Source organism: Schistocerca serialis, chromosome 1, assembly GCF_023864345.2.
Source record: "Schistocerca serialis cubense isolate TAMUIC-IGC-003099 chromosome 1, iqSchSeri2.2, whole genome shotgun sequence".
NCBI classification, from domain to species: domain Eukaryota; kingdom Metazoa; phylum Arthropoda; class Insecta; order Orthoptera; family Acrididae; genus Schistocerca; species Schistocerca serialis.
In genome coordinates this window covers 17,578,721-17,599,584 of record NC_064638.1, presented here as the reverse complement: position 1 = coordinate 17,599,584, position 20,864 = coordinate 17,578,721, and the positions used below count along the sequence as shown (strand labels likewise).

Sequence of the window (20,864 nt, the reverse complement as noted above, 5' to 3'; positions counted from 1 at the left end):
ACTTCCCCCAATGATTTTAGAAATTCTGATGGAATGTTATCTATCCCTTCTGCCTTATTTGACCGCAAGTCCTCCAAAGCTCTTTTAAATTCCGATTCTAATACTGGATCCCCTATCTCTTCTAAATCGACTACTGGTTCTTATCACATCAGACAAATCTTCACCCTCATAGAGGCTTTCAGTGTATTCTTTCCACCTATCTGCTCTCTCCTCTGCATTTAACAGTGGAATTCCCGTTGCACTCTTAATGTTACCACCGTTGCTTTTAATGTCACCAAAGGTTATTTTGACTTTTCTGTATGCTGAGTCTGTCCTTCCGACAATCATATCTTTTTCGATGTCTTCACATTTTTCCTGCAGCCATTTCGTCTTAGCTTCCCTGCACTTCCTATTTATTTCATTCTTCAGCGACTTGTATTTCTGTATTCCTGATTTTCCCGGGACATGTTTGTACTTCCTCCTTTCATCAATCAACTGAAGTATTTCTTCTGTTACCCATGGTTTCTTCGCAGCTACCTTCTTTGTACCTATGTTTTCCTTCCCAACTTCTCTGATGGCCCTTTTTAGATATGTCCATTCCTCTTCAACTGTACTGCCTACTACGCTATTCCTTATTGCTGTATCTATAGCGTTAGAGAACTTCAAACGTATCTCGTCATTCCTTAGTACTTTCGTATCCCACTTCTTTGCGTATTGATTCTTCCTGACTAATGTCTTGAACTTCAGCGTACTCTTCATCACTACAATATTGTGATCTGAGTCTATATCTGCTCCTGGGTACGCCTTACAATCCAGTATCTGATTTCAAAATCTCTGTCTGACCATGATGTAATCAAATTGAAGTCTTCCCGTATCTTCCGGCCTTTTCCAAGTATACCTCCTCCTCTTGTGATTCTTGAACAGGGTATTCGCTATTACTAGCTGAAACTTGTTACAGAACTCAATTACTCTTTCTCCTCTTTCATTCCTTGTCCCAAGCCCATATTCTCCTGTAACCTTTTCATCTACTCCTTCCCCTACAACTGCATTCCAGTCGCCCATGACTATTAGATTTTCGTCCCCCTTTACATACTGCATTACCCTTTCAATATCCTCATACACTTTCTCTATCTGTTCATCTTCAGCTTGCGACGTCGGCATGTATACCTGAACTATCGTTGTCGGTGTTGGTCTGCTGTCGATTCTGATTAGAACAACCCGGTCACTGAACTGTTCACAGTAACACACCCTCTGCCCTACCTTCCTATTCATAACGAATCCTACACCTGTTATACCATTTTCTGCTGCTGTTGATATTACCCTATACTCATCTGACCAGAAATCCTAGTCTTCCTTCCACTTCACTTCACTGACCCCTACTATATCTAGATTGAGCCTTTGCATTTCCCTTTTCAGATTTTCTAGTTTCCCTACCACGTTCAAGCTTCTGACATTCCACGCCCCGAAAAAAATGGCTCTGAGCACTATGGGACTTAGAACTACTTAAACCTAACTAACCTAAGGACATCACACACATCCATGCCCGAGGCTATTCCGGAATCTTTTGCCAATGGAGAGATCATCATGACGCTTCTTCAATTACAGGCCACATGTCCTGTGGATACACGTTACGTGTCTTTAATGCAGTGGTTTCCATTGGCTTCTGCATCCTCATGTCGTTGATCATTGCTGATTCTTCCGCCTTTAGGGGCAATTTCCCCTAGGACAAGAGAGTTTAGTATTGGAGGGTAGCGTGGAAAGTAAAAATCGTTGGGGGAGACCAAGAGATGAGCGCATTACACAGATGCGGAAGGATGTAGGTTGCAGTAGTCACTTGGAGTTGAAGAAGCTTGCACAGGATAGAGTAGCATGGAGAGCTGCATCAAACCAGTCTCTGGACTGAAGAACACAACAACAAATGGCGCTAGGCACTATGGGACTTAACATCTGAGATCATCAGTTCCCTAGACGTAGAACTACTTAAACAGACTAAGGACATCACACACATCCATGCCCGAGGCAGGATTAGAACCTGCAACCGTAGCAGCAACGCGGTTCCGAACTGATGCGTTTTCGCTATGGTCGCAGGTTCGAATCCTGCCTCGGGCATGGATGTTTGTGATGTCCTTAAGTTAGTTAGGTTTAACTAGTTCTAAGTTCTAGGGGACTAATGACCTTAGCAGTTGAGTCCCATAGCGCTCAGAGCCATTTGAACCATTTTTTGAACTGAAGCGTTTAGAACCGCTCGGCGACAGCGGCCGGCCCACAACAGCAACAACAACATTTCAACACAACATATAAATATCTCTCGACGATAGCATTACATCTTACAGATTTACATAAGAAGTAATCTGATGACATAGAATAGTAAAACGTTCGTTTTCTTGTTGCTAGCGTTGTCGCACGTCACCTTACGTAGTGTAGGTCTGGTGCAGATGACCGTAAGTGGCTTTTGTAGGAACACAGTCATTATTTACGTTGGCAGTATGAATGTTTATTCTAAAAATGTTAATATTAGAACAAGGTCAGTGATATTCGTTAGATGATTAGTACTAACGTACATCATGCCATGTCTTAAGACCAGCTAACCTTAATTAGCTTCAAGCTCGCCAAGTCCAGTTAGTTACATATATCATGATAGTAAACCACAAATATTGCATAATTTTGTCAACACTCATGATTATTGTAAACGATCTGAGGTTTGAGCAGTTAGTGGTACCATAATTTGTATCTGAGCGATATCACTGTGTATTTCTTCTTCCCACTCTATTCGTCTCTGTAAACTGCTTCCAATGCTGTGTACTACGTCTGTTAACAAAAATCTCGCAACATAAAAATAAAACTTTTTCGCAACGCACGTTATGTCTATCAATCACTCTCGCTCTAACAATCGCAGGGGAAGTCGAGCAGAGTTCCTCACCATGTTATTCTTTGTATAACATTAAGTTTGTTTCTATGTTTTTTATTTTTATTTTATTTATTTATTTTGAGTCTCTGACTTGATGCAGCCTATAATGAATTTCTCTCATGTGCCAACCTTTCTTCTTAGAGTCACATTTGCAACCTATGTTTTCAAATATTTGCTGAATGTATTCGAATTTTCTTCTGTAGTTTTCACCCTCTACAGCTCCCGCTAGTACCATGAAAGTTATTCCCTGATGTCTTAACTGATTCCTACCATCCCGGCCCTTCTTCTTGTCAATGTTTTCCATGTATTCCCGTCATCTTCGATTCTGCATAGAACCTCCTCATTCGTTATCTTATCAGTCCACCAAATTTTCTACATTCGTCTGTACTACCACATCTGAAATGTCTCGATTCTTTTCTGTTCCGGTGTTCCCACAGTCCATGCTTCACTATCGCACAATGCTGGGCACCAAACGTTCATTCTAGAAATTTTTTCCTCAAGTTAGGCCTATCTTTGTTACTAGTAGGCTTCTCTTGGCCAGGAACGCCCTTCTTGCCAGTGCAAATCTGCTTTTTATGCTCTCTTTGCTCCGTCCTTCATTGGCAATTTTGCTGCCTAGTTAGCTGAATTCCTTATCTTCATCTACTTCGTAATCTCCAATTTTGATATTAAATTTCTCGCTTTTCTCATTTCTGCTACTTACCATTATTTTCTTCTTTCTTCTATTTACTCTCAGTCCATATTTTAGACTGCTCATTCCATACAACATTCTTCTTCATATTCACTGCGGATTGTAAAGTCATCAGCGGATCTTATCACTGGTATCCTTTTACCTTCAATTTTAATCCCACTCTTAAACGTTTCTTTTAGTGGTGTCATTGCTTCTCCGATGTATAGACAAAACAGAAGGAGAGAAAGATTACACCCCTGTCTAACACACTTTTCACTCTGAGCACTTTGTGCGCGGTCTTCCCTCTTAGTTACATTTATTGCGTGTTATCCGTCTTTCTCTATAGCTGATTCTTACTCTCACCAGTATTTCGAAAACCTTTCATCATTTGACACTGTCGAATGAATTTTTCAGTTCAACAAATACTCTGAAGGTTTCTTTGTTTTTTTTTTTCCAGATTCAAATGGCTCTCAGCACTATGCGACTTAACTTCTGATGTCATCAGTCGCCTAGAACTTAGAATTAATTAAACCTAACTAACCTAAGGACATTACACACATCCATGTCCGAAGCAGGATTCGAATCTGCGACCGTAGCGGTCACGCGATTCCAGACTGAAGCGCCTAGAACCGCACGGTCACACCGGCCGGCTTTTTTTCCAGTCTTGCTTCTACTATCAGCTGCAACATCACAACCGTCTCTCTGATGCCATTACCTTTCTAAAGCCACTTCTATATATTATTCTTGTGAGCAACTTGGATGCATTAGCAGTTAAGCTGATCGTGCTATAATTATCCCACTTGTTGGCTCTTGTAGTTTACGGAATTGTGTCGATGATGTTTCTCCGAGAGTCTGATGGTATATCACCAGTCTCATACATACTATATACCAACGTGAACAGTTTTGTTACTACTTACCCAAATGATTTTTAGAGACTCAGATGGAATGTGTGAGACGCCCGCTAAACCCGCAGGGCAGAACAGGTGATTAGGATTGTGGAAAGGCCCAAATAAAGTGTCAGTCAGGTTCACTCAAAATTGTAATTTATTATAATTTAATAACACCTTTAAACCAAAACGGCACATAGCCGAACCTTTAGAGCTACGAGTTTCAAAAGGTAATTATTTCACGGCTGAGGGCCTCCAAACAAGAAGTCTTAAAAGTCGATCAAACAAAATGCAGTTATAATAGCAAATAAAATAATTAAAATATATATGGTATCACAGCAAGGCTGGAAAGCCTTAAGGGAAAAGTAGATAGAACAAACATATGCAAGGTGCAATACTAGCGGCTGAGGGCCACAATTAAAGTTGAAAATTTTAAAATATATTACCATAATCTTTTAAGGTAGAAGGCCGCAATGTTTTTGCTTAAGGGGTAATTTCAAGGATAAGGTTTTAAGCGGCTTAAGGCGCACAATTCATTCTCCAAAATTAAAAAATACGTGAAGTCCAGGAAAAACAAGAATCTTTAAATCACTGGCTGTGATAGATTACAAACAGACAATTAAACACCGGTGAGCAGGGCGATAAAGAAAACGGCACTCAGAAGCCTCTAGGGAGGTCGGTCTGCCCTCGTTCACCTAGGTGAGACAGGTGGTGAGCCCAGCTACACTTGATCCGTCGGAACTCAACCAGGGGACAGCCACGGACCGACCGACACAACGACTTGCTTGCCACCAATCAGTACATGAGAACTCAAACACAGAAGGTTACGAACGTGATAAGCCACAATGAAGTATGTATTAGCTGTCAGAACTACACATCATGTTGGACAGCGACAACAGGTGAGGAAAGGACGCTGCCTGAAATTACGTTAGTGGCCAAGGCAGGTAACCAGAACACTTGAATCTGAAATACAGTAATATAGTTAATTTCACCCATAAGGAACACTGCCTGAATATACGTCAGTGGTCAGGGCAGGTAACCGGAACACTAACGGCCGCAAGGCAGAAAATTCCACTGGTGCACTCGAATTGTAGTCAACCAGTATAGTTAATTGAAACGCATGGCGGCTAAATTTCAGCAACAGAAACACTCGGTGTTGCTCACAGGAAAACCTCCCCAACAGCGAACCATCGAAACGAACCACACAACATGAATGGACGTGGCTCGGGTAGGTGAAACCACTACTCAACTTTGACGTCCTGGGTCGGTGAACCACGAAGCTCGTAGCGATCGGACAGCTCCACACACGCTCCGACACTGTGCAGGGACCGGCAGCGGACCCTAGTCGACTGCACCACGCGGAGATAACTTCCCTGGATCGCAACAACTGACCGACTCCGCCGCAGAATGCCGACAACATCTAAAACAGTCGTCAGTGGAAATAACGCCACCCACACACACAACCTGACAAACACTTGCACAAAGACCTGAACGATACCCAACAGTCACTAAGCACGTACAAAGACAAATCGGGAGTCGATGCACACACACACACACACACACACACACACACACACACACACACACACACACACACGCGCGCGCGCGCGCGCGGGCGCGGGCGCGCGGGCGCGCGCACGCGGGCGCGCGCCACACACGGCTCAATATGATCTTTCCCTTCGTATTATTTGATCATGAGTCTTTCAAACCTCTTTTAAATTCTGATGCTAGTACTGGGTCCTCTGTCTCTTCCCTGCCAACTCCTGTTTCTTCTTCTTCTATCACGTCAGGCAAGTGGTTAGACATTTATCTCGGAGGAATTTTCCACCGAGATAAATGTCTAACCACATATCGGGCGAGGAGCTAAATGCACTTACTTCAAGTAGTTGTCTCCAAAGGTTGCGTCAGTGCAGACGAAATACACGTACACCTAACCAAACACTGCCCACCAACTAGAGGACAATCATAACTATCTCAGAAATATAATACCTGCTTATTAAGGACCCCTGTAGAGTCTCCAATTCGACAGTCAACACAATACGAGGAACAAATCCAATTCGTAATGTACTGCTAACATTGCTATTTGCAAGAAATCGCATTCCTGAAGTATCCATACCTACATATTCATGCCACATGTTGGTGCATCTCGTCAAGCTAGCGTGTTTCTTTCTCAGGCACAACTAACGCTTTCTTCTTAAAAACAACGACATACTGATGGAGGACAAACATTCCCACTGCCCTATTTTCTTGTGGTTTCAGGCAAGACGCCAGTATTTCGCGCAGAGACGTATCATAGACATGCGCCACGGATTAATTTTATGTACATTTCTGCTAGAGCGGCCTTATAGAAAAATCGTATACTCTTTAAAAAAAAGAAAGAAAAAAGAAACCTTCCTCTGCACTTGGTGCTCCACATGCTTTCATAGCTTTTTTAATCTAAGATGACTAACGTGGTACCCATCAGCAGATTTCTTCAGCCAGATGTTCTCCAACTTAAATGCCTTTGCATGAGCAAATTCTAATTATTCTTAGCCGCCTCTTGTACACAGAAAAGTATTTGTATTACAGTTTCTGTTGCTTATTAGAAAGTTGGAAACATTTATGGACTTGGAAGTCTCTCAGCCTCACCTTCTTATCAGTTCCTTCCTTTCTCTCCTCTCTGCTTCTCGTGTTCTTGGTACTTGCATTGTTTAATTCATAAATTTCGGGCGTATTATAGTAATTGAGAGTGTAGCATCGCGTTTTAGTACCTAAATAGTGTAAATTCGCGTAGTCTCCTTCCGCCGCCGAGCAGTGTCAGCAGTGCGCAAGTAGCAGCATTACTGCATTTACTAGGCAATCTTGTATTTTAATAACCGTTTAAATTTTGTCGATTTGTTTCCGCTCTCTGTAGATTAGTTCAGACGTTCTTTGCAAAACAGTTTTTAGCATGGATAGGGACTGCAACTGCTGTGTTCGTATGCAGGCTGAGTTGGCATCCCTTCGCTCCCAGCTTCAGGCAGTGTTGGCTTCGGTCACACAGCTTGAGGCTGTTGCCAATGGGCATCACTGTGAGGGTCCGGATGGGGGTTTGTCGGGGACGGCCAGCTCGTCCCACGCATCCCCTGATCGGACTACGACTGTGGTTGCCCGGGATACTGCCCGCATTGAGGCTGATCCCTCACCTGTGGTAGAGTGGGAGGTCGTCTCAAGGTGTTGCAGGGGGCGAAAGACATTCTGGAGGGCTGAACGGAAAGCCTCTCCAGTTTGTCTGACGAACCGGTTTCAGGCTCTGTCTCAGGCTGATACTGATCTTCGGCCTGACATGGCTGCTTGTCCTGTTCCAGAGGTTGCCCCTCAGTCTGCAAGATCCGGGCAGTCGCAGAGGGTGGGCTTACTGGTAGTTGGGAGCTCCAACGTCAGGCGCGTAATGGGGCCCCGTAGGGAAATGGCAGCAAGAGAGGGGAAGAAAACGAATGTGCACTCCGTGTGCATACCGGGGGGAGTCATTCCAGATGTGGAAAGGGTCCTTCCGGATGCCATGAAGGGTACAGGGTGCACCCATCTGCAGGTGGTCGCTCATGTCGGCACCAATGATGTGTGTCGCTATGGATCGGAGGAAATCCTCTCTGGCTTCCCGCGGCTATCTGATTTGGTGAAGACTGCCAGTCCCGCTAGCGGGATGAAAGCAGAGCTCACCATCTGCAGCATCGTCGACAGGACTGACTGCGGACCTTTGGTACAGAGCCGAGTGGAGGGTCTGAATCAGAGGCTGAGACGGTTCTGTGACCGTGTGGGCTGCAGATTCCTCGACTTGCGCCATAGGGTGGTGGGGTTTCGGGTTCCGCTGGATAGGTCAGGAGTCCACTACACGCAACAAGCGGCTACACGGGTAGCAGGGGTTGTGTGGCGTGTACTGGGCGGTTTTTTAGGTTAGATGGCCTTGGGCAAGAACAGAAAGGGCAACAGCCTCAACGGGTGCGGGGCAAAGTCAGGACATGCGGGGACCAAGCAGCAATCGGTATTGTAATTGTCAACTGTTGAAGCTGCGTTGGTAAAGTACCAGAATTTCAAGCGCTGATAGAAAGCACCGAAGCTGAAATCGTTATAGGTACAGAAAGCTGGCTTAAGCCAGAGATAAATTCTGCCGAAATTTTTACAAAGGTACAGATGGTGTTTAGAAAGGATAGATTGCATGCAACCGGTGGTGGAGTGTTCGTCGCTGTTAGTAGTAGTTTATCCTGTAGTGAAGTAGAAGTGGATGGTTCCTGTGAATTATTATGGGTGGAGGTTACACTCAACAACCGAACTAGGTTAATAATTGGCTCCTTTTACCGACCTCCCGACTCAGCAGCATTAGTGGCAGAACAACTGAGAGAAAATTTGGAATACATTTCACATAAATTTTCTCAGCATGTTATAGTCTTAGGTGGAGATTTCAATTTACCAGATATAGACTGGGACACTCAGATGTTTAGGACGGGTGGTAGGGACAGAGCATCGAGTGACATTATACTGAGTGCACTATCCGAAAATTACCTCGAGCAATTAAACAGAGAACCGACTCGTGGAGATAACATCTTGGACCTACTGATAACAAACAGACCCGAACTTTTCGACTCTGTATGTACAGAACAGGGAATCAGTGATCATAAGGCCGTTGCAGCATCCCTGAATATGGAAGTTAACAGGAATATAAAAAAAGGGAGAAAGGTTTATCTGTTTAGCAAGAGTAATAGAAGGCAGATTTCAGACTACGTAACAGATCAAAACGAAAATTTCTGTTCCGACACTGACAATGTTGAGTGTTTATGGAAAAAGTTCAAGGCAATCGTAAAATGCGTTTTAGACAGGTACGTGCCGAGTAAAACTGTGAGGGACGGGAAAAACCCACCGTGGTACAACAACAAAGTTAGGAAACTACTGCGAAAGCAAAGAGAGCTCCACTCCAAGTTTAAACGCAGCCAAAACCTCTCAGACAAACAGAAGCTAAACGATGTCAAAGTTAGCGTAAGGAGGGCTATGCGTGAAGCGTTCATTGAATTCGAAAGTAAAATTCTATGTACCGACTTGACAGAAAATCCTAGGAAGTTCTGGTCTTACGTTAAATCAGTAAGTGGCTCGAAACAGCATATCCAGACACTACGGGATGATGATGGCATTGAAACAGAGGATGACACGCGTAAAGCTGAAATACTAAACACCTTTTTCCAAAGCTGTTTCACAGAGGAAGACCGCACTGCAGTTCCTTCTCTAAATCCTCGCACAAACGAAAAAATGGCTGACATCGAAATAAGTGTCCAAGGAATAGAAAAGCAACTAGAATCACTCAATAGAGGAAAGTCCACTGGACCTGACGGGATACCAATTCGATTCTACACAGAGTACGCGAAAGAACTTGCCCCCCTTCTAACAGCCGTGTACCGCAAGTCTCTAGAGGAACGGAGGGTTCCAAATGATTGGAAAAGAGCACAGATAGTCCCAGTCTTCAAGAAGGGTAGTCGAGCAGATGCGCAAAACTATAGACCTATATCTCTGACGTCGATCTGTTGTAGAATTTTAGAACATGTTTTTTGCTCGAGTATCATGTCGTTTTTGGAAACCCAGAATCTACTCTGTAGGAATCAACATGGATTCCGGAAACAGCGATCGTGTGAGACCCAACTAGCTTTATTTGTTCATGAGACCCAGAAAATATTAGATACAGGCTCCCAGGTAGATGCTATTTTTCTTGACTTCCGGAAGGCGTTCGATACAGTTCCGCACTGTCGCCTGATAAACAAAGTAAGAGCCTGCGGAATATCAGACCAGCTGTGTGGCTGGATTGAAGAGTTTTTAGCAAACAGAACACAGCATGTTGTTCTCAATGGAGAGACGTCTAAAGACGTTAAAGTAACCTCTGGCGTGCCACAGGGGAGTGTTATGGGGCCATTGCTTTTCACAATATATATAAATGACCTAGTAGATAGTGTCGGAAGTTCCATGCGGCTTTTCGCGGATGATGCTGTAGTATACAGAGAAGTTGCAGCATTAGAAAATTGTAGCGAAATGCAGGAAGATCTGCAGCGGATAGGCACTTGGTGCAGGGAGTGGCAACTGACCCTTAACATAGACAAATGTAATGTATTGCGAATACATAGAAAGAAGGATCCTTTATTGTATGATTATATGATAGCGGAACAAACACTGGTAGCAGTTACTTCTGTAAAATATCTGGGAGTATGCGTGCGGAACGATTTGAAGTGGAATGATCATATAAAATTAATTGTTGGTAAGGCGGGTACCAGGTTGAGATTCATTGGGAGAGTGCTTAGAAAATGTAGTCCATCAACAAAGGAGGTGGCTTACAAAACACTCGTTCGACCTATACTTGAGTATTGCTCATCAGTGTGGGATCCGTACCAGATCGGTTTGACGGAGGAGATAGAGAAGATCCAAAGAAGAGCGGCGCGTTTCGTCACAGGGTTATTTGGTAACCGTGATAGCGTTACGGAGATGTTTAATAAACTCAAGTGGCAGACTCTGCAAGAGAGGCGCTCTGCATCGCGGTGTAGCTTGCTGTCCAGGTTTCGAGAGGGTGCGTTTCTGGATGAGGTATCGAATATATTGCTTCCCCCTACTTATACCTCCCGAGGAGATCACGAATGTAAAATTAGAGAGATCAGAGCGCGCACGGAGGCTTTCAGACAGTCGTTCTTCCCGCGAACCATACGCGACTGGAACAGGAAAGGGAGGTAATGACAGTGGCACGTAAAGTGCCCTCCGCCACACACCGTGGGTGGCTTGCGGAGTATAAATGTAGATGTAGATGTAGACCAAATGACGCGCTGCACTCTTGTCCTTAGCGGATAATCGACTACTTGCCTCAATTTCTCCAGTGGCATACGATTTTTCAGGCAGTTAAATGGGCCTATGTGTTCTGCAGGCTACCAACTCAGGTGGTGCAATTGGACATACAGACTGTGTCCTTTGCTCTTCAACATTCAGATTTTAATCGCGGGCGGTCATTGGTGATGATCTTATCAATGCAGCCGACTTGCATGATGAAATCTATGCTCGTTGCCATGGATATGGTCTTCACCACACAGTAGCTTTGACATGAGTTCTACTACTACCAGAACGTAACGAAAACTGTGCCATGTTGACAGGAGTGGACCCGTCAAGTCAGCAGCTAGAGGATGTCACAGTTTCTTGGGCACAGATGGACAGAGAGGAACTTGAGTCACCTGCCGTCAAATCGGGAGAAGAGGTCAGCCGAGGTACAGGTCCTCTGCGTACGATCCAGCGATTCGGGAAGAGATGCCGTAGTACTTAGGTCACTACGGGCTGGACAGCCATCAAGTTGATACCACAGTTGCTACTGGCTTGCAGTGGAAGATCGTCTGTTAGGAGGGTGCTAAACTTGTGCACGTTCAGTGGCTGGGTCTGTGAGGTGATGGTTCACTATCCCACACGTTTACACTTCACGGATTCTGACATTTGGCGTCGCGAAGCCAACGGGCATTATCAACAGACTAGCAGTGCGTATTTCGGGGGTTTACCTGGCTGGCCACGATCGGTAAATGTGGCTCTGTAATTAAAAAAGATACACGATACATCTAGACCATCCTGTCTAACGCCCACGTATAGGAGTTAACACGATCGTCATAATCGTTTGCCGGCCGGAGTGGCCGAGCGGTTATAGGCGCCACAGTCTGGAACCGCGCGACCGCTACGGTCACAGGTTCGAATCCTGCCTCGGGCATGGATGTGTGTGATGTCCTTAGGTTAGTTAGGTTTAAGTAGTTCTAAGTTCTAGGGGACTGATGACCACAGAAGTTAAGTCCCATAGTGCTCAGAGCCATTTGAACCATCATAATCGTTTCGATGCAGCTATTGATGGAGAGAGATGGAATGAGATGGAAACTATGGCGACGCACGACTGACGCCCCTTTCTCATGTGATTGCGCGGGATCTAATGTGCTGATCAACTGCAACAGCAACAAGAATAAAAATTTCCCACTCTTTTGCTGTCGCTGGATTCCTTCTGTTAGGTTATGTAGGTGTTATACTTTCACGTAACTGGTTCAAGAGGTTGATAAATAATTGCCGAGATGGTTGACGTCTGATGGGATATGTTGCCGCATACACCATACAAGAACGAACTGCAGTCTCCCTGCACCTACCATGCACCGTGAGCGTGTCGGCTTGTTCTGCATTGGTAAGTCCTATCGTCTACTCACCCACTGACGACCTTGTGATTGGACTGTCATACGTTAATTGACTATCAAGTCGCACTGCACTCTAGGAACACACAAGCACACTGTAAGCAAACATAACAGCATCGTACGTACCAGCTACGCAGCTTGACTGGGACAAACAAGTGTCGGTGTGGAAAATTTTAATTTACACTACTTTCAGTTTGTTAGTAGCAACAGGCAGCGGTCACGGTGCATTCGGTTAGTACCAAAGGTCCTATGGAAGGCCAGGTGAATGTCCCCCGTAACATAGTGCGGTCGTCATCGGCCTCCGTCCGTGGCGCAGTGCGTGTTCCGAGCGGCCGTTCGGCTGCGTGACAGCAAATTCAGACATAACCTGAAACTTCTTTGTTTATGTCCACTGAAATAACTGAGTACGTGAAACTTCTTATCGTTTACTTAAACTGCTTAGTGAAAATGAACCTACTGTCTCGTTACTTATTTTTATCATTTTATCACTGACCTACAGAATTTTCCCTGACAAAGACAACTCAAAATTGACCTTTTCATGTGTTACTAAGAATACATAAACGCAACCCAATCTGACTGCTCTAAAATGACAACATAACGTCAAATAATTAATACAAAAGAATGGCCCTAAATTGGAAGAAATCCTAACAATAACCCATAGTTTTCATAAGCCACTTACCTCACAGAAAGTCTTCATAATACGAACTACAGCAATGACAGCAAGCAGCAACTACACCCAGCTAAATAAAAGGATTCTAATTACTATAGGCTATAACTACTGGGACGCATATGGTTAGCAAAAAAAAAAAAAAATTGTTGAAGAGCAAACAATGTATTTTACCTTATTCATGTGACATCGAGTTCCAGGAGTGATATAGTCGTCAAAAATTCCACTACTATACATTACCAACTACATCCATCATCATTTTCCAACGCATGTCCTACCAACACGAAGGACACCTGTCCAAGCTGTCGCCGTCCGCTGGCTGATAGCTAACCGCCAGTCCGGCCAACCACAGAGTCTCTTACCGGGGGCGCAGAGCGCTGCCAGCGTCTACAGCGCTGCCGACACATAAACACGCTACTTGCGAACCGTCGGCCTGGTCTAACGAGAAAGTTGATTCATCCGACTGGGTAACACGTTTCCCACGGTCCGTAATCCAATGGCAGCGATCCTGCGCCCACTTCAGTCGTCACTTACGATGTCGGTGTCTGGACGTGGCTGTGAAACCCCACGTCCGACAATGTACGCTGAACGATGTGGCCAGAAACACTTGCGCCTGCACCGACAGTGCTCCCTGTCGTCCTATCTACCACATATTTCCGCATGCCCTACTCCAAAGAGTGGACAGGCCTTCGATTTCTCCATCTGATGTGGTGTTGCCTCCCAGCCGTGGTTTCGTGGTCCTCCCAGACAGCAACGCGCCAGCAGCGAACCAGCTTGGCCGTTCCGAGACACAGGGGTCCGCCGAGACGAATCTGCATTTTGTTAAAATCCTCATCTCAGAGGATCTCCCTACATGCGACCCATATCTTCACTAGAGGAATTCGTCTCTATTCCTCTAAGCTTTCCTTGCAGTGTCGTGTGGCAGTGGCGACAAGTGACTTTCAGTTTCATGATGGGCAGTGGTCACAACGTACTGATGCTGGCAACTTGTAATCACGATGTTAAGATGTGTTGGCTGAAAGCGCTCTGCTGCATTTTTTTAAATGAAACTGCACGGATTACCAGTCAGCGCCCCACATCTTCGTGATGAGTAGCCCTCAGCTGGTATCTATAGTGTTACCAGCTGAGGGCATCTGAGTCGTCGTGACTGGTTATAGACAACCGGCTACAAAGGTAGAAGTTATGCCGTAATTTACCTGGCACTGGTGACTAAGTTCTATCAGCAGATACGAGAGCACTGCAACACGACTCACGTCCAAGCACGGCTGCTGCTTCACAATGGCTCGCTGTCGCCGCTGTTACGCGACTGCGGGAGAGAAGTGGATGCGCGTAACATCCTCCTCGGCTGCCTGAACATGTATAGTATTACAGGCCAACTACGAAAACATTGTCAACATTCGATACCGTCTGCCAAATTCCATGCTTAAATGCTTTGGAGTAAGGCAACTCATTAGCCATTTTAATTGAAGCGCGCATCACCTTTTAATGTGCAGCAACTTTTTGTACTTTTTACGCCAGCGTTCGTAAACATGTTATAAAATTTGTGTGCATACCTGTGTGTGTGTGTGATTTGCATTATTTATGTTTGAAGTGTACGTGTGTTGATGACTGCACGACTAACTGCTAATTACTCAAACAAAACGAGTACACGGTGTCAGCTGTGTTCAGAAGGTTTGTCCCCCGATTAGGACCTTCGATTTGACGAATTTCCACGTACTTCCGATGACGTAGTTTCTTGTAGGCGTAGACTCGTATCTTTCCCGTTAACGACACTTCGTTTCTTCCCTACCACACGGCATACACCGAATACAGGGATCTCTTTGGCGGAACACTCGAAGCAACTGAAGGTCGACATTTAGACTGAGGAGACGACTGCTGTCAGAACCGTTTACGTATAGTCCTTCCATCTGTCACCCTTCGCTTTTTCGCTTACTACCGGTTTGCAGTCTGCAGTCTGAGCTCTAGAAATTGAAAGACACCTCTTTTCTTCAAAGTTTACTTTAATTTTCCTGTAGTCGGCTTCTACATTTCTATGTTCATTGTATATCTGGTCTATCCGATCCTACTTTTCAATTTTCCACTCTCTGTCAGTTTCATATTTAGACAACTATGTTTTATTTTGCTCGCTTCATTTGCTATGTCTCCATTTTTCCTTTCCTCATTATTCATATTTACTGTCTCATGTATTTTGGAATGACTTGTTTGTCTGTCAAAACTATTCATCCATCTTCAATTGCATTTCTGTCGCTCATTTCAGTCGATCGTTGTATAAAGGATTTAACGATTAAGCGATGATCCCGGAAGAGTAAGCTATGTACGACTAGTATTAAACGTGCTGTAACGTCCCAGTGCTCTGCAGTTGCCGAATATGCGTGTGAATCGTACAGGAATAAATGTCCTGACCTCTTTTCCCTGTCCGCCACCTGCTGCCCCTCCTCCGTTCGCGACCTTCTCCTTGCTCTCTCTGTCCACTTCCTCCTTCTCATTCTCCGCGTCCGCGGCGAGCGAGAGTAGCAGCTCACATACAGCTGCTCCCGTCGGTGCGCTCGCCCGTCACGCGGATACGTCTTCACCATTTTCGGTCGCTGTCTCAGTAACAAATTCTCGGCTGCGGTAGACGTACAACTCTGGAGAAACCCCAAGATTCGTCCGGCGAAAGAGGCACGGGAGCGACTCGAAATGAAGTCTCAGAGTTGCGGGCTTCGGGCGAGCACTGACCTCGCGACCCAGCCGACGCGAGGCAAACTGCAGTGCACAGCTCGAGGCAGCCGGCCGGCCGCGGCGGCGCGGTGAGTTTGTCGGGCCGCGGTTGGCAGCGCGTGCTGTGTGCGGCGGCCGCGCCCGCCCGCCAGTCGGCCGCCAGCGCCAGCCGGAGGCCGCAGCGGCCACAGTGGCGGAGCGAGCGCGCGCGCGAGTGCAGTGCGGTGCAGTGCAGTGACACGATGCACGGCGTGCCGCAGCGGCACGCCAAGCAGTTCCGGCGCAGCCTCACCGTCTCCGATGAGTCCTTCCGGGCGCCGCCTCCCCGCTTCACGGTAAGGAGCACACTCTCTCTGTGTTACCGACTGCCGCGGAAGCACCTGACACGACTTCGGTCCGCGGGAAATGCACGTACCGAGTGGCACGATTCGTCAACAACAACGCCAGCAGCTTTACCCCACACCACGGGATACTACTTTGCAGTCGGAAGCGGAGTGCGAGCTGTTCCGGTGCGACAGCGCCACGAGCGGAGGGCGACGCCGCTCTGCGAGAGCGCTCGCCTCTGGACGCGACGCTGCCGTCCGGTACGTAGTTTCCTCCGCCAGCAGGTTTCGAACTCGAGGCTCCTTTAGGCAGCGAATGAGTGCAACGGCATACCTCCAAGCGAGAGAAGGAACCCAATACCGTACCGCTACACGATTAATAACCGACCTATGTAGCACGTAACGTCCATTACATACGTAAGGAGGAACACGAAATGCCGTCAACCAGTAGACGTTTAACGTGGCGAGCGAATATAACGCGTAATTTATTCCAACGCTTCTGGGAAAGCCGAGTGCATCTGTAAAACAAATGGCGTACTAGACGCCACTGCAACTAGCTGCAGCGTTTGGAGTCTCTGTCGAGTAGACGAGTAGACTCGGGAACAGACGTCCACCGGATTAAGAGAAGCACTCCTGAGATCGTAACGAGTCACCCGTACAAGTACAACAGCGGTGTTCAGGAAACTGTAACGGGAGTCTCTCAATGAAATGCGAGCTCGGTATCGCGAGACTTTGGTGGGTAAACGTAGCGAAGTGCTACGCTTGCGACAGTTCTGCTCCCGTCGTCGTGTGTCTCGCGCAGCCGTCGTGACGTAAGGACGGGTACACAGGGCCACAGGTAGTCGCGAGAGTGGTATAGCAGAGGAGAAAGGCGCTGCTGCGACTGTACCGAGTAGCCTTCGACACGCACACAGCGCCGGGTCTAAGGGAAGAATAGCAAAGAGGGGCCCATTCCTACTTCGACACTTTTCTCGGATACTTTTACGAAAAGTTTCAACGCCGATAACGAGTCCTATTTTTAGGGCCTCCGATGCAATTAGTATGTATATCGTGCCATTTAAACAAAAACTCGTGCTTTGAATATCTCGTTTTTCTTAAACTACTTTTAGAGCGTGAAAATACAGCCACCTCAACACCTCAAATGTTATATTGCACTTTGATTCTGACAACGCAGGCCGTACCATTAGTTTAATTCGTACGAAGTTACAGCTTCAACGAAACAGAGATGCCGACATAAAACAATCGTCCCATACACACTACACTGAAGCGAGTAACAGAGGACACACACAGGTACTGTGCTACAGAAGTCCTACATGTAACCCAGTAAGAATTGGTAAAACGCCGTATGTACACGGTTCGTATACCCTCATTCACCCCATATGTATGCTTGTATCTAAAGTAATAATACAATTTTCTTTTGTATATCATGTAAGAATTGTTTAAAAGGGTTCGGATACAGAACTGAGTATTTGTGCAAGTATCTAAGTACCATCTAGACAGAAGATGAGAAAACAACTTTGGCTAATAAACGTATTGGGTATTATACGTGTACAGACACGTAGTACACCGTAACATATATTTATCGACTATATTCATTTACAGATTGAATGTTCCATAACATCCTGTGTGCGATTCACTTCTAATCACCAACAGCACAGGAGTCGACGTCGGCCCGTCTGTATTCACCGCGCACGCAGTGTCCTAGTGAGGCACGACCGCCGTGCCCGTTCATTTCTTGTCGCTCGTCGCACTAGTCTGAAGAATCGATATTTCGTACCGTACGTTATAGTGCGGCATGAGAGGACAACATCTCGGCCGATAAAGCAGGTGCTACATCTTACGCGACAATACATGGTGTACAAAAGCTGCTTATGCAAAATGTTATTTAGTTTAGAGGAAATAACAGGAAGCTTTTTCTTATATGATATAGTAAAAAGTCACAGGTGTACCGCACGTTTCCCCGCCAAGGGTCCTCGAAGGGTCTGGCGGCGGACTTGGCTCAGGCCAACGTTCAAACACAATAGCCAATTTGTGAATTCCACCGTCAGCAGAGACTTACCGTAATGTGCAAGCTGGTGTTGCTGACGATCATCTAACTCGGACGCATCTTCTGCTGAACACACTCGGTGGAAGAAGATACCGTGTACTTCTTCGTGAAGAACTGTCGGGGATGCAGGAGAATGTCCCGCTAGCAGCTTGATGGTGACTGGCCAACTTCGCCGTTGACGGCGGGGAACACTTACACAGTGTTATGTGCACGAGACGCCGTTAGACACTCGAGAAGAGCTGATCGCCCATTTGACTGCAGCAGCAGCCATTACTCGTGAAACAACTAATTTCTGTGAACATGCTGGACAATCGGTAGCGCACAGATGCCAGTAGTGGGTTATTGTAAATGGACTACGCTCTCGGCAGCATCTCTGAGGCAACATTCAACACGCGACAGTATGTATACAGTCTCTGAACATCACTAGCGCCACGCCACAACCTAAACGGAACCCCAGCGTCGCAGACTTCCTTTCATCTCCTCCGGACACTCTATACTTTCACACGCATAGTATTTTTACACACTGTATATAAACACAAATGGTGAAGAGAGGTGGATTTCTTTAAGAACCCTTCGATTTGTAGACTCATTTTGCAGACGTTGAAAAAGATCAAACATTTGAGTCCTGTAATGTAAGCGTAAATTTTATTTTGGAAAGTAGATAGTTGGGCAAAGATTTCAAACATCTTAGAATCGTTGCTGTATGAAACTAAGTGTAAGGAATAGGAACTGAGTTAATAAACACCTAAGATGTCTAGCACCATTCCGGCCCTCTGTTCGTTCAGATATCACGGGAGGGGTTCACTCGACGTACACTTGACTCACGCTTTGACTGATGTGTCGTAATTACTCTTGTTTTGTGATTTATTCAGCACCATATTAATAAAAGAGCAAAGTTAAAAACTTATAATCACGTTGTTCCGACTGTTTACTCCAACCTTTTAACATTTGAATTAGCTTAGTTCGCACGTCGTAAATTGTCTGCGCGATCGTTCCCATAGTGCTATCTAATGGAGGTGCTTCTGCAGCTGTATACGGGCGAGAGCATTTACTTGTAGAATAAGAGAGTATATTACGCAGCGTACGCTCAGACTGTAGTCTGTGTACGATAGAACTTAAGTTCTGAATATATTACCAGGGAGACAGTGCTGTTGATCTTCACTGAGCATCTGAGTAGGTCGTGATTAGCGTTTCGGACAACTGGCTCAAGTAGGAAAGTCTTTATTTTCGCATTTATTTCTCCCCGTTGTGGCCCAGCGATATTTTTAATAAAATTAAATTTGCTTGCACTGCAGATCAGACACAAGCAGTCTGACGAATGTGATCGGCAAGGCGCAGGACTTAAGGGGAACGTGTGATATGCGGGCTGAAAGTCGCCCCCTGTGTTATCGAAATCTGACGCTTTGGTCTGCGGGACAATTTTACCGCGGTCGTTCCTTTAGGGTTCTCTCCTGCCTCGCATGGCACGCGGAGGTAAGCTCACGCGGTTGTTTGTGAGACATGCGAAAGAGTTTGGGCAGCGTGTCGTAGCTTTCATTGCGTGTAGAACCTTGCCACGTGAAACAAAGTTAGCACCAGAAGAAACGGCTGAAGGGTTCCATTACTTAAAACGTTGTTTTACGCCTCTGGAAACCTTACCGTACATTAGTGGCAAAAAATATAATATAATGTGGACGCCAGTGTCAGGTTTTATGTCTTTCTCTTAGAAAAACTAGACTCGTTCCACTTGCTTTCGCCGTCTTGTCGCGGTTTAACGAGATCCGATTTTAAACATTACGACCTACCAAAGACAATATAATCTTCTCCATATAAATCAGTTTGGGTTACGAAGACATCCATCATGCAAACCCCAAGTAGTGCTGTTAGTGCGTGATAACTTCTGCACTGCGGATAGCGGAATTCAGTCTAAACTGGGGTTTCTAGACTATCGGAAAGTTTTCTGTTCAGTAGCACACGGATGCCTCCTAATGAAAACGTGACCTCGTGGGATATGGTAACCAAGTTCGCGGTGTTTCTGGCAGTACGCTACCTTGGGCGATCTGAACATAATCATCCCTTCCTGTACCAAATTGGCAATAACTTCGTCACTGCAGGTATTTGCCTTTGCGTTCCGATAATTCTCTAGCCGGTCTGCTGCTCGCTGTGTGCGAAAATGTTATCTTCATAGCTAGCGGTTCAAGTGGGCAGAGGAGAGAATCAGAGGGAGCCAAGTCTGGTGGGTGATCAAAGACTGCCAACCGAAGACCCTGTAGGAGCGGTGTGCGGCCGAGAATCGTCCTGAAGCAGGAAAAGATTTTCTACGTATTTTTATATGCTCACTGTGCCCTCAGAAATAAATGAAAAGAGCGACGTGAAGCGATCGACGGGCTTACTAGAGACACTGCCCAACACGTCTGTGCAAAGGCTGAACAGTTTTTCACTGTGGCTTGCATTTCGCGACCGAATGGATCTTACTTTCAGAATGTATTGACGGCGGTGTCAGGATCTTGACAAATAA

At 45.8% G+C, this 20,864-nt stretch overlaps 1 protein-coding gene across 4 annotated transcripts in view; it reads left to right on the top strand.

The window, feature by feature from the left end:
* LOC126460492 (NAD(+) hydrolase sarm1-like) overlaps positions 1 to 20,864 on the top strand; it is a 1,203,839-nt gene that overhangs the window by 318,865 nt on the left and 864,110 nt on the right. For 2 of the 4 annotated variants that reach the window (XM_050095919.1, XM_050095918.1), the window contains exon 1: positions 16,225 to 16,332. The exons of 1 other annotated variant lie outside the window; for it this stretch is intronic. In XM_050095919.1, the coding sequence (XP_049951876.1) occupies positions 16,240 to 16,332 (93 nt within the window). In that variant the 5' untranslated portion in view covers positions 16,225 to 16,239. Of the gene's footprint in view, positions 1 to 16,223; positions 16,333 to 20,864 lie in introns of those variants that run through there. One more of the 4 variants, XM_050095925.1, reaches the window with a different exon arrangement.